The following is a 15563-nucleotide window of genomic DNA, read 5'->3' on the forward strand; positions in this document are numbered from 1 at the left end:
ATCAGTAAAATTGTACATGTTTTCAAATTTAGTGGCCATTTCAATGTAGAGCATGCTGTTTGTAAATGACAGTGTGCTACCACACCATGCTTTAGTAATATATTTGTGAAAGGATGCACCAAAATGTGTCACCAGCTAAATACTACACTCTTACCACCCTCCTGCTGAAAGGGCATAGGTTATTTGTTACACTTTTTATTTGTGTGATGCTTGGATTTTTTCCCAATTACTATGAGTTCAGTGATGTAACATTGACGGCAGCACCCCTACTGTAAAACTTGTTCCAGCACCACTGTAATTCAAACCATTACATAACACACGAGACTGCCCACTCTCTCGCTCCCACTTTGAGGTGTATTCTGATACAATTACCTTCAAGCCAATCAATCAAACATTTATAGCGTGCGACAAATCACCCGGTAGGGTCTCGAGGCGCTGTGTACGCCCATGATGTGTATGACTCATGAGCATTTAAAAGCATCCGTTCGGAGGTGGGCGAGCCAATAACATAACACAGAGAGCTGAGCCAGAGTTGAGCCAAGGGTCGGCTCTGGCTTTAAGAGCCCATGCACGAGCTATGCCTTAAAAATATTTGTTAAGTAAATTATACAACAATCATCATGTTAAAATATGATAAGGTGCTTTCAAAGATAAAAAAAGGTTTGTCTCACTTTAGCATATTACATTATTTGATAAGGATTTATTAAAGGTCAGAGTGTTTAAACATAAATTAAAAAATATTCCTAACTCTGCCTTGATGACAATGCAGTGAGTGAACTAAGAGGCATGTCAGTTGTCATGTGCCCTTCAAAAGGTGCAGTACAGAAATTGGAAATGCAAATCTGTAAAGCTATTGCCATGAATGTGTTAGGTAATAGAACAATACAGAAAAAGGTGTAAAATCAGAAGTACTATAAGGGCCCAGTTACAAGTGTGGCAGTCTATGAACCGCTACACCCGCGGTGGCGGTCTGGACCGCCGTCAATGCGGTGGTCAAACCACCACATTACCACCCTGGTGGTTGGACTGCCAAGGAACCACCAACTGGAGGATGGTGGTGGTCCTAATCTGCCAGGGCAGCAGGGACAGCGCTGCCTTGGGGATTACAACCTTGTTTTCTGCAAAAGGCTGGCGGAGAAAGGGTGCAGGGTGCCCCAGCACTGTCCACTGGCCAGCACTGTCACAATGTTCACTGTCTGCTTTGCAGACTGAACAGGCTACAGCATTGCCACTGGTTTGATTACGAGCCAGAGACAATGCTATAGCCTGTTTCCCACTAGGCCATTGGGTAGAAACTCAGGATTCCGCCCGCCGACTTAGTAGGAAACTCTTAATAACTCCGGCGAGCAGCCACCCTGTCAGGAGTTTCTCGGAAAGGCTTTCCCATCCGTCAAACTTGTGTTAGGGCTGTAGATCTTTAGTGAGCAGCAAAATGGATAAGAAATTGGGCACCATCCCTTGTAGCATCAGAAAAGTTTTAGGGACGTATTTTAACTCACCCCCAAAATTTTTGTTTTATGTACAGTTTTCTTGTATAGGAAAGCATTCAGTTCTGCCAAATTATCATGGTGTGAGCAAAATAATTACACTTTTATCAAATAGGAGTACATTTCTACTAAACATCATATTGCCTTACTTTCTAAGTACTCTCCCCCTACATGAAAATTGATTCTGCTCTCTCTTTGGTAATGTCCTCTAGAGATGGCATGATAAACTAGTTACAAAAACAACAGCAGACTATTGTGAATGAATGCAAAATAGTAGGCTAGCAGAAGGAACCTGGGGATCTTCAACATTACCAAGTTAGAAAGTTTTCTTGGAAAACAGCAAGAACGTCAATAGAAATAAACAAATATGACTCTGCTTTAGTGTGTGCTGAAGAAATATTGAACAGTGAAGGAGGAGACATCCATTTTGAATAAGATGTCATAGAGGCCTAACTGAGGCTTAGTTAGCATAGGCCATGACTAAAGACCCTTTAACAAGTCATAACAAATGTGTTTCAAAAGCAATTACAATCTATCAATGCATATATGTAAACTCAAAAGTAAGTCCATATTCAGCACATTGTTTATGCACAACGTTTATAAATACATAAAAGGTTTTACAGCACCATATGTGGCATAGATTCTTACTATTAATAGGGCATCACTGTAGGCTATTAAAATAAACAAAAGATATGTTTCCACAACGCACATCCTGAACTCACATATTTGAAGGGGCTCTTATATGTGAAAAGCCTAAAAAAAGGAAGCTCGGGGAAATAAATTATTTGCCTTGGATCACAACATTTGGTCAAACAGGGAAACCAACATTGATTCTAGATTTTTCAGTTTCACACTGTGCAATTAGGTTACTAGGGGCATCTCTTTCTGATATCAAAGATTCATTAATGCTTTGGTTTGGAGGGTGAGATTAGAGTGTGGGTGTTAGACGGAATCCATATTTTATTGTTGCCACTTTTCCATAGAACAAACCTTGCTCACAGACATAAACGCATTCCAGATCATAGACAGATTAGCTACAATCTTTTTTTATGGCACAGGGAGATTCGAACCTGGTTCCCAAAGTTACATACTGTAGAGCAGTTCAAGGGAAAGAAGGAAAGGAACAGCCTAGGCCTTTGTCTTCACAAATCCTAAACTACACACCACAAATGAAAAGCGAGGCTTATCAGAACCTCTACCATCCCGACTCAAGCACTGCATTCTCTGGGAAATGAAAAGGCCTTACCCACAAAAAATGTGGCATTCTTCAGCATTATGATTCCTACACCTTGTGCGCAAGTGAATCCTAGTTGGGCTCTACCACATTAAATGGAAGCAGGTTTTTTTTTTTATATTCCCTCCAAAGAGTTGCCAGCAGCCATAGTAAAAACCTATTAAAATGATCCATAACTATCCAAAAAATATTCGTTTGTGCATGCCCTGATAGAAATTAAAACCTGAAGGTGGAGTATAAATCTTGGGAGAATGCCATTTCAGCTTATTGTGGCCCTTGCAGTATAACTTAGTGCTTTTATGTACTAGGAAACATAGGCGAAACTTGCGCCTTTGATTTCTACATCTACCATTCATGGTACATGAATAGAAATATATTAATATATATAGAGATCCATAGTATGGGAAGCACGACTTGTGTCTCCTTAAATATTATTTCCACTAAGATGTGATCACGATTGCTTTGTTTAGTGCCATCTCTAACCCTTTTGATTTCCTACAGATTTTAACAATAGGGCGACACCCTCTCGGATTCCCCGTGTTCAGATAAACATATATAGATAGATGTCAAGCATGACTGCTGTTTCACAGCCACTTGTTGTGTTATGTCATATTAAGTGTCTTTAACTTTTTAACTTTACAGAGCAATAATCGCCAGTTGATGTGCCTGTAAAATACAACCAGGAAACAGTGAATAGGCAGATTATTTTGTGGGTTAGTGCATGTTGGTTTGGTACTGAGGACTTTGCATAGCCCACACGACCGTTCTTAAGGAAAGACCATTGCATGTAGCATAGGGTTATATTAGTGCAGCAGCCAGAGACATTGACACCCTGAAGAAGGCCACTGACCAGTTGGGCACAAGGAAAATTGGCTGAAACATGTTGTCGTTTACTAGGATGACAGGGTCATTGGTAACCCTTCTTTACCACCTACTTTCAATTTTTAACCCTATCAAGATATCCACAAATAAATATTTTTAGGATAGTACTAGATAGTTTTAACAGTATTTTACTCTGGTTAATGGCAATTCTAAAAGGGACTATTAAAAACCCTTGCTTCCACATGATGTGGTAGCGCGCACCTGAGACTCAGTCGGGTACAAGGTGTGGGATGCCAAATGATGAAGCATGCGACGACATTTTATGTGGATGAGGATCTTTCGTTTCCGAGAGATTGCTCTGCTTGAGTTAGCACAGGAGTGGCACTGGTAAGCCTGGTCTTTCGTTTGTGGTATGCAGCAGCTGTGCCACCTAGCCTTTCCACCTCGTGAATTCGGCTCGTTGTGGGCTTGAGGTACCAAGGGAACATGAAGCTATGCCAAATCCAGGCATCTGGCTCGAGCTTTCAGTTGCTCTCTTAACTCTACCATACTACTATCCATTTAGGTAGCCTGTCATTAGCATGTTGTGAGTTTATGTTCCCAAATTACTTTTACACCGTTGCACACGAATGTTGCATGGCACGTTCATTTTATTATACGGTTTTCATTTTGAGTAAAGTTGCCTCGTACCCACGCCGGTGCTCCGCGTGATGTTGCTGCTGGTCCCCGGAGAGCGGCCGCCTCTGCTGGCTTTTCCGCAGAAACCCCAGCACCTCTCTGACCTCTGCTTCGAAAGAGGCAACGACAGGGTTTTTCTTGTTGATGGCGCCGTAGAAAGAGGCTGGTAGGGGCTCCATAGCAGGACGCGCAGCTCCTGTACTGGCACGGGACTTGCCGAGCTCTGCAGCCATGTTTTGCTGCCTCGTAGCGTAGGTAGCTGTAGTCTCTAGGAGACTGCCCCCATGGCAACCACGCAACTTGACGTTTGATGAACATAAAAGACAGACTACACTTTTAATTGCCATAACCGTTTATAGGTTGAATATTCGGATTTGCTTTGGAACCAGAGCTTGTGGACGTGCTCTGATCATGCTTTAGAAATGTTCGTGTTGATCGACACATTTGTTTCTGGTAAAATACTTATGCATATTTAGAAATGTTTGAACTCTCCTGGTAGCTTTTATGCATGATTTCGCGTTATGTATGACATACTCAGGGCAGACTTTACACACCCTGTTTACAATGGAATGCAAGATGCAAATACAATTGTAGTAACTTCCTGTTTTTCATAGGGTTACCAATTATTTCATTCTACTGTGACAGTATGTTGCCTGTTGACGTGCTTTCATTTAACAAACCAATGCATTTTGGGAGTTACACTCTACTGGCCCCACAGAACTCATCAGAGAGCAACGAATTTTAAAAGGATAGCGGAGGACTAAAATTGTTATGTATCTTTATAAAACTGAGTAACATCGTAACCCTATTTATAATCTCTCTCTGCGCTGGAGCAAATGTATTGCTGTCAATTCCTTTATGTTACACGTCCTGTATGTTTAGGTAGCAACACTTTGCAGGCTTGGGCTTCCATACTTACACAGGGAAGTTAAAACTGCAAGCACCAAAAGGCAAATTGCTGGTTGTTAAAATACAAAATTGCTTAAAATGTCAGAGGTGACTTGAGTCGTGGCAGCACTGCTTGTGTTAGCAAAGTTTTTGAGAATGGAAGAGTGGTAAACTTTGTGTCAAAGAGGTGCAGGGTTTGGTGCCAAAATGTAGCTGTCAGAATATCGCCTGACATAAAAATATCGTTCACAAATATCACCCCGTTGAAGTTGATAATAAACAATCTGTTTCCAATGGGACAATATTTTTGTAACAGTAATTAGGACACAATATTTATGTCAGACAATTAAGAGTAATTTTCTGACGTAACCAAGGTGGAAATTGTACTTGTCTAATGACTTGCATCTTGGTGAGGGACATTGTAGGATGAAGAAATTAAAGAAAAGTTGAGAAATTCATACAAGAACATTCCATTTTAAAACGTCTATCTGCTTAGCAGCTATAGTTGGTCTGCCTCTGCCAGTGACAGAATTTACCGGTAATTGAATGGGGCTCATCCAGGCATAGCATTTAACTCTATCATCTGCAGTGGCCATCTGCAGTGGCAGAGGAGGACGTGCGGCAATAGTTTCCTCTGTAGTCCCATTTCATGTTTGAGTAAGCTGGTTTCTGGAATGGTGAGAGTGGATGATCTAATGGAATGTTGATTGTATTTTATTACCACATTTATATTGCGCTTATTACCACTATGTGATGTCATGAGTAGCACGCTACCCCTTGCCTATACGAGTAACTCTCTACACCATGCAGGGTGTGTGATTGGAAGAATATTGTCTTATTTTGATCCTACGCAGGAAGTGATTCCATGTCGTGCGTGATGACCACCAAGATGCAGTTTTCTTGTTATGGGATGCAGCGCATAGCAGTGTGTTGGGTGATGAATTGTGAGGAAGAGATTCACAGTTTTATGGTTTGCAGTCTGCTGATAGATTTGAACAGCTCTGCAGGGCCCTTGTAGTATTTCTTATGATGTACTTTGCTTAGCTGGTTACTGCACTGGGTTGTCCAATCTGAGATTTTGTGTATAGTTGTGGTCCTGAGCTGACCTGGCTGGACTGAGAGAGAAGTGGAGAGATCTGTTTGAGATGGGCATTTTTATTATCCCACATCAGAGTATCTTTGTGAGATGTGAGCAAGCGATCAGATTGTCTAGAGATTTGGGATCTGCAATGATGAGCTATGTTAAAGTTCTCCAAATTGTTCAGGAATGTGTGACTGATCTCCTCTTCTGTTGTTCCATGCATATTAATTTGGTGATGGCTGTTATAACTTTTATATATGGAAGTACATAACTATATAATGCCACAATGAACTGTAGGTCATCCCCTTATAGCTTACCTGAACGAAAGCAGTTTTCTGGTTGAGTTGTTTGTAATTCGTGGGTTGTAAACTGAGGATTATGTTTGAGTGTGTGACTGTTTTGTGGGCTCTGTTTTCGGGATGTGGGTGGCGCAGTTATCTAAGAAAGAGCCATATTTTCAACAGTCTTGGGAATGTGTATGCCCTTGGGAGCTTCTAATGCAAGCTAGTAGTGAGTTCCAGACCTGGCAGCTTGTATTGAGAAAGAAGTGAATCCTACAAATTACTTAAGGTAAGGTGTTATGATCAAATCAAATTTTATTTCAGTTAATTAAAACCATAAAATTGCAAGCCGCAAACAATGATTTAAAATAAATACATCTAAGTTATGTAAAAATGGTAGCCTGTTTCCGGAGACAATATCATCCTATTTTCTCACTATAATCCATTTTATGTTATACTAACTGTTCCATAAAACCAAATATTTGGTGCAAAAGTGACAGTGCAAGATGTACAAATGGCAAGGGTACACTAAAATAAACACAAAGAGAAGAGAAAACTTCTTCAGGGGCAAAAGTATCACCCCATACCCGCTTGTTCCCCATTGTTGCCCTTAGTCTTGAACTGTCCCTTCCATAACCCAAATACAAATTTGCAGGTGTGGCAAAGTAAAATTTGATATAATAAGCAAGAATATAATAAAAACCACAGGCTACAACTGAATTTTTATCTAGTAGTGAACAGTCCAATTTCCAATTAGTGCAAAGTTTGCTGTAAAGTTAAAAAGATGACATTAGACGGCACCTAATCAAAACATTTTCCCATAATGTCGCCTCATGCTCTCTTATTCCCTGTCATTCTGCATCGTGTCCTATGATACCACCTCTATAATACCTAGAAAAAATATAGAGAGAATTGTGCAACGCCATTATAAATGGCAGTAATTGTCACGGTTTACACTGGGCTTACCGTCGGGGTTGATGAGAGTTGGGGAACGACCCCGTTTCCGGCAGGTTCTGCTTTGTCCGAGGTAGGGGCGACCCCTTCCGGTATCCACAGTGCTGTTTGACAATAGCAAGCCACTACAGTCCGTGCCCTCCAGAAGGAGTCCCAGAGGAAAAACCCCATAAGGGTAAAAAACCTCCAACAGGAACTCCCTGAAACAGAAGGAGGACACAAGGACGTTAGAACTGAAGATCCGAGAGTACAGGATAACTGGAGACGAAGACAGGTCAAGAATAACTGGATCCACAAGAGGAAACCAGCCGGAGCGTGACTACCACCAAGGAGTGTTGCAACGCAATGAGCAAGAAGCTGAATTCCCCTTTTATACCCCTAGACAGGAAGTAGAAAACAGGAAGTAGAAACACCACTATCTTGGATTGGGGAAGAGGTTATAATAATGAATAAAGAACATGCGTCTAAACAAAGAGAAACAATGCATGCTGGGAAGAGAGGAAGTGAGCAGCATGCTGGGAAAGAGAAGGACATGCGTAAAAGAGAATAATGTGCAAAAATCCGGCTTTTGCTTGTATGGCCGGTAAGTGGTGAAAAAAGAGGGTTACCTAATATGCCTAATGTGCCAGAATGTTAAGCGCACTAATGCGCTATGCGCGGCAGGTTCGAGACCCAACTCGGAGTCTCATCTCCTGCCGCGTCTGGCCTTGCAGAAAAAACAAAAGAAGGGGGTGCGGCGAGTGCTGCGACCCCTGGCCTGACTCGCGGCTTCCCCCGCGGTCTGCTTGCAAGCTGCGGCTTCCCCCGTGGCCCGCTCGCAAGCCGCGGCATCCCCCGCGGCCCGCTCGCAAGCCGCGGCTTCCCCCGCGGCTTGCCCGCGGGCCGCAGTGTTTACCGAATGCCGCGCCGCGGCGGCCCGTGCTTGCCGCCGCGGCGCAACAGTAGGTCCCCCCCCGAGGCCCCAGGTTTGTGAGGGAAAAGCCAAAAAAACGACGGACCAAAAGATGGGCATGAACCAAATGGGCATCCTCCCAGGAACAGTCACACATAGGGTAGCCCTTCCAATGAATAAGATATTGGAGTCGGCAATGGAAAAACCGAGAGTCACAGATTTCCTGGACCTCGTACTCAGGCACATTACCAATCAACAGAGGGGGAGGACAGGAGAATTGTCTGTGAAAAGGATCAGGAAGGTAAGGTTTGAGTTGAGAGACATGGAATACAGGGTGTATCTTCCAAGTCTGGGGCAGGCGAAGACGCATAGACACTGGGTTAATCTTTTTGAGAATCAGGAAGGGACCATAATAACGGGGTTTACATTTGTTCTGAGTAAGTCGGAGAGGTAGAAATCTAGAGGAAAGCCAAACTTTATCATGGACCTGAGAGTGAGGAGCCTCACAACGTCCTTTATCAGCCATCTCGTGACTTAGTGGCCACAAGGTTTGAATGTATAATACGTTGGACACCCCGTAGCTGTCGATCATAAGAGGAGATGGCAGGAAGATTGGAAGTATCTTTCAGGGGAGTTGGGAAGGCCTTAGGATGGAAACCGTAAGAGCCATAGAAAGGGGAGACTTTCGAGGCACTGTGTATTGAGTTGTTGTAGGAGAATTCTGCAAGTGGTAAATAGGTAGACCAATTACTCTGCGTAGCATTGCAGCAGCTACGTAAATATTGTTCGAGGCCTTGTGTAACCGGACGTCTCCGGACGCCGGTCCTCAAAATATTGTGACGGCCGCCATCGATGGGGCCCGACACACTCGAGAGCGACGCAAGCCTATGACGTCAGACGCCTTCGGCGTCTGGACGACGACCGAAAGAAAAGACGGACCAAAAGGAAAAGGAGAGAGAGAGACGGAGGAAGACGCTCGGCAAGCGCGACCCGAAGAAAAGGAAACCCGGACACCGAGGACGGAGAGGAAGGAGCCCGTCGAAGGATCGGGAGATCCGCAGGAGAGAGAAAAGCACCGGGCCCTCCCGCCCCCGTCAGAGAAAAGCCGGGAGACTGCCAAAGTGCCGGCCGCGTCCCTGGAGGGGCGTGGCCACCTCAGGTACGTTCGTACCACAGCTGGGGGTTCGCGAGAGGGTGGTTATTAGGAATAGGGGGGGATAAGGGAAAGAGAGGGAGGTCCTGCAGGGAAGGGGAGACTATATGACAGAGAGCCCTAAAGTAAAGTAAATCTAACCTCACAAAGAAACCGACAGCCAGAGGATTTCTGCAAAGAAGGAAATGTCTGAGAACACCTATAGGGAAAACCACAAACTAAAGGACAGTTATACCCTCACTTTCCGTCACTCATACCTATTCCCCCACAACCCTACTAACCCTATATACTGACAATATATATATCCCACTTACCTGTGTTGTTGTCCTTCTTCTATTTTTTTTTGAGAGCCTGGCCCACTGACGTAGAGGAAGATCGGAGACCTTCCCAAAGCTGGACCGGTCACTTATGGACTATCACCAAAACCCTGAAAGAGAAGAAAAAGGAAACTTTGTTAATTTCTTTGGACTACAAGTGCGTTATCCTTGTGAACAAGAAACATGGGATAAAAAAAGCTCCATCCTTAAAACCAAAGCAAGAACAAATTGGCTAAACCCTCACCTTCTGCGCCTGTCAATTATTCCAATATCCCCTTTATTTGTTTCGGGATAAAGAACCCATTACAGTGGTGTCAGAAGTGGGATATTGGAACAACGACAGGTAACCTAAAACGATGGAGGGTACACCCACCCTATCAGAGATGATGCAGCAGCTAGCCGAAGGGCAGAGGCATCTACAAGTAGTGTGGGAAGAGCAACAGAAGGAGGCTAAAGTGGAAAGGGAGGCCCTACAAAGCGCTCTTAGAAGTCAGGCCACTATCATGGCCAACAATCAGTTGGTCCATGAGACTGCAATCAAAAACCTCACGGACACTATTGCCGCCACCCGGGTGCATCCGAACGTACCCAGTTCGGTCCTGCAGCGATATCAGGAAGGCGAAGACCCGGATGCCTTTTTCACCAATTTCGAGCGGGTTGCTACTTCGGCCACCTGGCCCCAGGATAGGTGGGGCCAATATATCGCCCCGTTATTAACAGGAACTCTCCAAGCGGCGTATCAAGCGGTAAACCCAGGCGGAACGACACCCTATCAGGATATTAAAAAGAGTATCCTAGAGCGAGTGGGGTTTGATACCGAACATTACCGGGTCCGGTTCAGGAAAGCCAAATGGGGACCCTCAGAGAATCCCCGGGCCCTGTATTTCCGGATTAAGGACTTGGGACTCAAGTGGCTAGGTCCCATTGGGACCAATAGGGAGGATATCATTGAGGTTGTTCTCTTAGAACAATATCTAGACGCCTTACCTACCAATACCCGTAATTGGATCAAGCAACACCCAAGTCCAGATACTAACACCACTATTGAATTAGCTTGTGCCTTTCACCGCTCCCTCGAGTTCAAAATCCCTCCCGTACGGCCAACACTTAACCCCATCCGACAGAACCCCGGACCCTCCCCATCCCTGGGGCGGAAACCAACCGAGGATCCGGGAAAATTGCGAGGATTAGAAAGATCCTATATGCAACAACCACAGTGTTTTAGCTGTGGAGAGTGGGGACATATCGCCCGGGTTTGTCCGCTGAAAACGGAAAAATCAGAACCGATGGAAATAGGAGTCACTAGGGGGAGAGTCTTCTATACAGGCGGAAAGGAAACCCGATACAAGAAGAGACTTGTTGTCAATGGAAGAACCACAGTGGCACTCATTGACTCAGGTTGCAGTCAGTCTGTAATTCGTGCTGATTTACTGGAAAGCCCCCCTTTTACTTCAGGACTTACGGTATCCATATGTTGTATTCATGGAGATACAAAAGAATACCCCCTAATCTGGACAACCCTGTCCTGGGATGGAAAAGAAGTCCCCATAAGGATGGGGGTGGTGGAAAGGCTAGTCGAAGAAGCTATCATAGGAACCGACTTCCCTGACTTTTCGGAACTTCTTGATAGTACAAAAGACTCTGAAGACATGAGTACATGGTGGAAAAGAGCTCCTTTTTCTAGTACGCCTATAACACCACCGGTGGTTAGATACAGACCCTCCCGAAAAGAAAAAAGAGAAACCAGAAAAGTCTACGCCCAAGGAAACATGAGTCCAACTAGGGTAATTACAAAGGTCCTTACCCTTACTGACCTTCCCCCATTCCGTAGTTGTCAAAGAGAAGATCCGAGTTTGATCCATGCCTGGAAAAGCGCACGACCCCGGAACCCCCAAGACAAAAGCCCTTCTTTTACCATAATCAAAAATCTATTATACCGTGTCACTGGTAACAACCGAGAAGAAAAGAAGCAACTATTAGTCCCCGAACCTTATAGACCACAAGTCCTACACCTAGCCCATAGCCAGCCGGGGGGGGGGTCACTATGGAAGAGAGAAAACGGAAGAATATCTGTTGAGGAAGTTCTACTGGCCGGGGGTCTTTTCACAAATTAGGAGATTCTGTCAGCAATGTCCTAAATGCCAAATGATTGATCCGGGTCCCAAAAGAAGAGCTCCCTTGCAACCGCTTCCCATTATAGACATCCCTTTTTCAAGAATAGGAATGGACATTGTAGGCCCTCTCCTACCTTCTTCCAGAGGATACCGTTATATACTAGTATTGGTAGATTATGCCACCAGATACCCAGAAGCCATCCCACTCAGCAGTATTAACTCCAAGAGCGTAGCCCATGCAATGATAGGGTTCTTCTCTCGAATAGGTTTTCCCCGAGAAATCTTAACAGACCAAGGTACCCAGTTCATGTCCAACTTGATGTCACAAATATGTCAACTTCTGGGGATCAAACAGTTGCGAACAGCGGTTTATCATCCTCAAACGGATGGTTTGGTGGAAAGGTATAACCGCACTCTGAAAACTCTACTAAAGAAATCTATTTCAGAGACAGGTAAGGACTGGGATAGAAAACTCCCATTAGTGTTATACGCTATCAGGACCCATGAGCAAGCATCCACGGGCCATAGTCCATTTGAATTATTGTTCGGACGACAGCCCAGGACCTTGTTAGATATGGCTGCAGAGTTATGGGAGGAGGAGGATGGAGAAAAATCCCTCTTAGAATATACCCAGGAGTTAAAAACCAACATCCAAAATGTGTGGGAAAACGTGAGGGAACATATGGAGAAGGCTCAAGAAAAGCAGAAAAGATATTACGACAGGAATACTCAATTAAGGACCTTTACCCTAGGTGATAAGGTGTTAGTGCTTCTCCCCAGTTCAGACAACAAGTTGCTGGCAAAGTGGCAGGGACCCTATAAAGTAATAGGGGTAGTAACACCCGTAACCTATAAGATCCAGCTCACAGACAGTTCCAACCAGTCACAGATCTTTCATGTCAATCTATTAAAAAAGTGGGAAGAACCACAGGGAGAACCAACCAGGGGATGCCTAGTTAACACCGTTAAGGAATTGGAGATAGGGTGGTGTCCCACTGAGCAGCCTAGCGGAAAGGAGATGCCTCCCATAAATAGTGAAATCTCGATCCAACAGAGTGAGCAATTAACCCAGCTCCTCCATGATCATGCCCATGTGTTCTCCTCGATACCAGGCAGGACCAAGTTGGTGCATCATCAAATCATAACCCCACCTGGCAAGGTCATACGCTTAAGGCCATATCGTATCCCTGAAGCAAGAAAGATCCTGGTAGAAAACGAAATAGAAAAGATGTTAGACCTAGGCATTATAGAGCCTTCCCAGAGTCCCTGGTGTTCACCGGTGGTATTAGTGCCAAAGCCCGATGGGTCTATACGTTTCTGTATTGACTTTAGACGAGTCAATTCTATATCCCAGTTTGACACATATCCCCTTCCAAGGGTGGACGAACTCTTAGAGAAGTTGGGAAAAGCTAAGTACATGTCTACACTCGACTTGACCAAAGGTTACTGGCAGATTCCTTTGACGCCAGAAGATAAAGAGAAAACGGCTTTCTTTACTCCCTCTGGGCTATATCATTTTAATGTTCTCCCTTTCGGGTTACATGGGGCACCCGCCACCTTCCAGCGTCTCATCAACACCATTCTACGACCTCATACCAGGTACGCTGCCGCGTATCTGGATGATATCGTTATTCACAGCGAGACTTGGGAAGACCACTTGGCACATTTAAACAAAATCTTTACAGCGTTACGAGGGGCTGGATTAACAGCCAACGCCTCCAAAAGCCGGTTGGCATTCAATGAGATCTCTTATCTAGGATATCATATAGGGAAAGGTATACTTAGACCACAAATGAATAAAGTTGAAGCCATCCTACGGATAGATACACCCACAACGAAAAAGGAGGTCCGGTCATTCTTAGGCTTGGTAGGGTACTATCGAAGATTTATACCCCATTATTCCACCGTGGCCGCTCCCCTAACCGATCTCCTGAGGAAAGGCCAACCCAAAAATATCACGAATTTAAACCCAGTACAATCCCATAGTTACCATACCCTGCAAAGATATCTCACTACCCAACCAATTTTAAAATGTCCTGACTTCACTATCCCATTTCACCTCCAAACGGATGCCTCAGACGTGGGTCTGGGGGCCGTACTTTTTCAGAAAGATGAGAGAGATATTAGTCACCCCGTGGTCTTTATTAGTCGTAAACTTTTTCCCAGGGAGCAAAAATATCCCATTATAGAACGAGAATGTCTCGCCATCAAGTGGGCGATTGAAAGCCTCCAATACTACCTCCTAGGAAGATCCTTTCTATTATATACGGATCACGCTCCCCTCACCTGGCTCTCGAGATATAAAGATACTAACAGTCGCATATTGAGATGGTTTATGGAGCTTCAACCTTTCTCCTTCCAGGTTTGCCATCTCCCTGGTGATCTTATGGGACAGGCTGACTATTTATCCCGGTTCCCAGGACCTTTGGGTCTCGAACAGCCCCATTCAAGGGAGGGGATGTGTAACCGGACGTCTCCGGACGCCGGTCCTCAAAATATTGTGACGGCCGCCATCGATGGGGCCCGACACACTCGAGAGCGACGCAAGCCTATGACGTCAGACGCCTTCGGCGTCTGGACGACGACCGAAAGAAAAGACGGACCAAAAGGAAAAGGAGAGAGAGAGACGGAGGAAGACGCTCGGCAAGCGCGACCCGAAGAAAAGGAAACCCGGACACCGAGGACGGAGAGGAAGGAGCCCGTCGAAGGATCGGGAGATCCGCAGGAGAGAGAAAAGCACCGGGGCCCTCCCGCCCCCGTCAGAGAAAAGCCGGGAGACTGCCAAAGTGCCGGCCGCGTCCCTGGAGGGGCGTGGCCACCTCATGTACGTTCGTACCACAGCTGGGGGTTCGCGAGAGGGTGGTTATTAGGAATAGGGGGGGATAAGGGAAAGAGAGGGAGGTCCTGCAGGGAAGGGGAGACTATATGACAGAGAGCCCTAAAGTAAAGTAAATCTAACCTCACAAAGAAACCGACAGCCAGAGGATTTCTGCAAAGAAGGAAATGTCTGAGAACACCTATAGGGAAAACCACAAACTAAAGGACAGTTATACCCTCACTTTCCGTCACTCATACCTATACCCCCACCACCCTACTAACCCTATATACTGACAATATATATATCCCACTTACCTGTGTTGTTGTCCTTCTTCTATTTTTTTTTTAGAGCCTGGCCCACTGACGTAGAGGAAGATCGGAGACCTTCCCAAAGCTGGACCGGTCACTTATGGACTATCACCAAAACCCTGAAAGAGAAGAAAAAGGAAACTTTGTTAATTTCTTTGGACTACAAGTGCGTTATCCTTGTGAACAAGAAACATGGGATAAAAAAAGCTCCATCCTTAAAACCAAGGCAAGAACAAATTGGCTAAACCCTCACCTTCTGCGCCTGTCAATTATTCCAATATCCCCTTTATTTGTTTCGGGATAAAGAACCCATTACACCTTGATTGAGTCGTTCCGTCTGTCCGTTAGTTTGAGGATGAAACCCTGATGATAAGGCCACTTCGATTCCCAAGGTCTTACAGAATTGTTTCCAGAATCGGGAGATATATTGAGGACCCCTATCCGATATAATGACCTGAGATAATCCATGAAGTCGAAAGATTTCTTGTGTAAAGATCTGACTTAATTCTTTTGCCGTTGGTTACTTTCTTAAGGCC

General features: G+C 44.8%; 2 protein-coding genes across 3 annotated transcripts in view; one reads left to right on the forward strand and one right to left on the reverse strand.

The window, feature by feature from the left end:
• CFAP54 (cilia and flagella associated protein 54) overlaps positions 1-4506 on the reverse strand; it is a 1075777-nt gene extending 1071271 nt beyond the window's left edge. The window contains exon 1 of the mRNA XM_069229529.1: positions 4234-4506. Within this exon, the coding sequence (XP_069085630.1) occupies positions 4234-4454 (221 nt within the window). The 5' untranslated portion in view covers positions 4455-4506. The remainder of the gene's footprint in view (positions 1-4233) is intronic.
• Positions 4507-4580: 74 nt separating this feature from the next.
• The window catches only part of CDK17 (cyclin dependent kinase 17), a 410092-nt gene continuing 399109 nt past the window's right edge, over positions 4581-15563 (forward strand). Inside the window, exon 1 of one of the 2 annotated variants that reach the window (XM_069229533.1) lies at positions 4581-4674. The gene's annotated coding sequence lies outside the window, so the exon portion shown is untranslated. The remainder of the gene's footprint in view (positions 4675-15563) is intronic. The other variant, XM_069229534.1, reaches the window with a different exon arrangement.

The sequence above is a fragment of the Pleurodeles waltl genome, chromosome 4_1, assembly GCF_031143425.1.
Source record: "Pleurodeles waltl isolate 20211129_DDA chromosome 4_1, aPleWal1.hap1.20221129, whole genome shotgun sequence".
NCBI classification, from domain to species: domain Eukaryota; kingdom Metazoa; phylum Chordata; class Amphibia; order Caudata; family Salamandridae; genus Pleurodeles; species Pleurodeles waltl.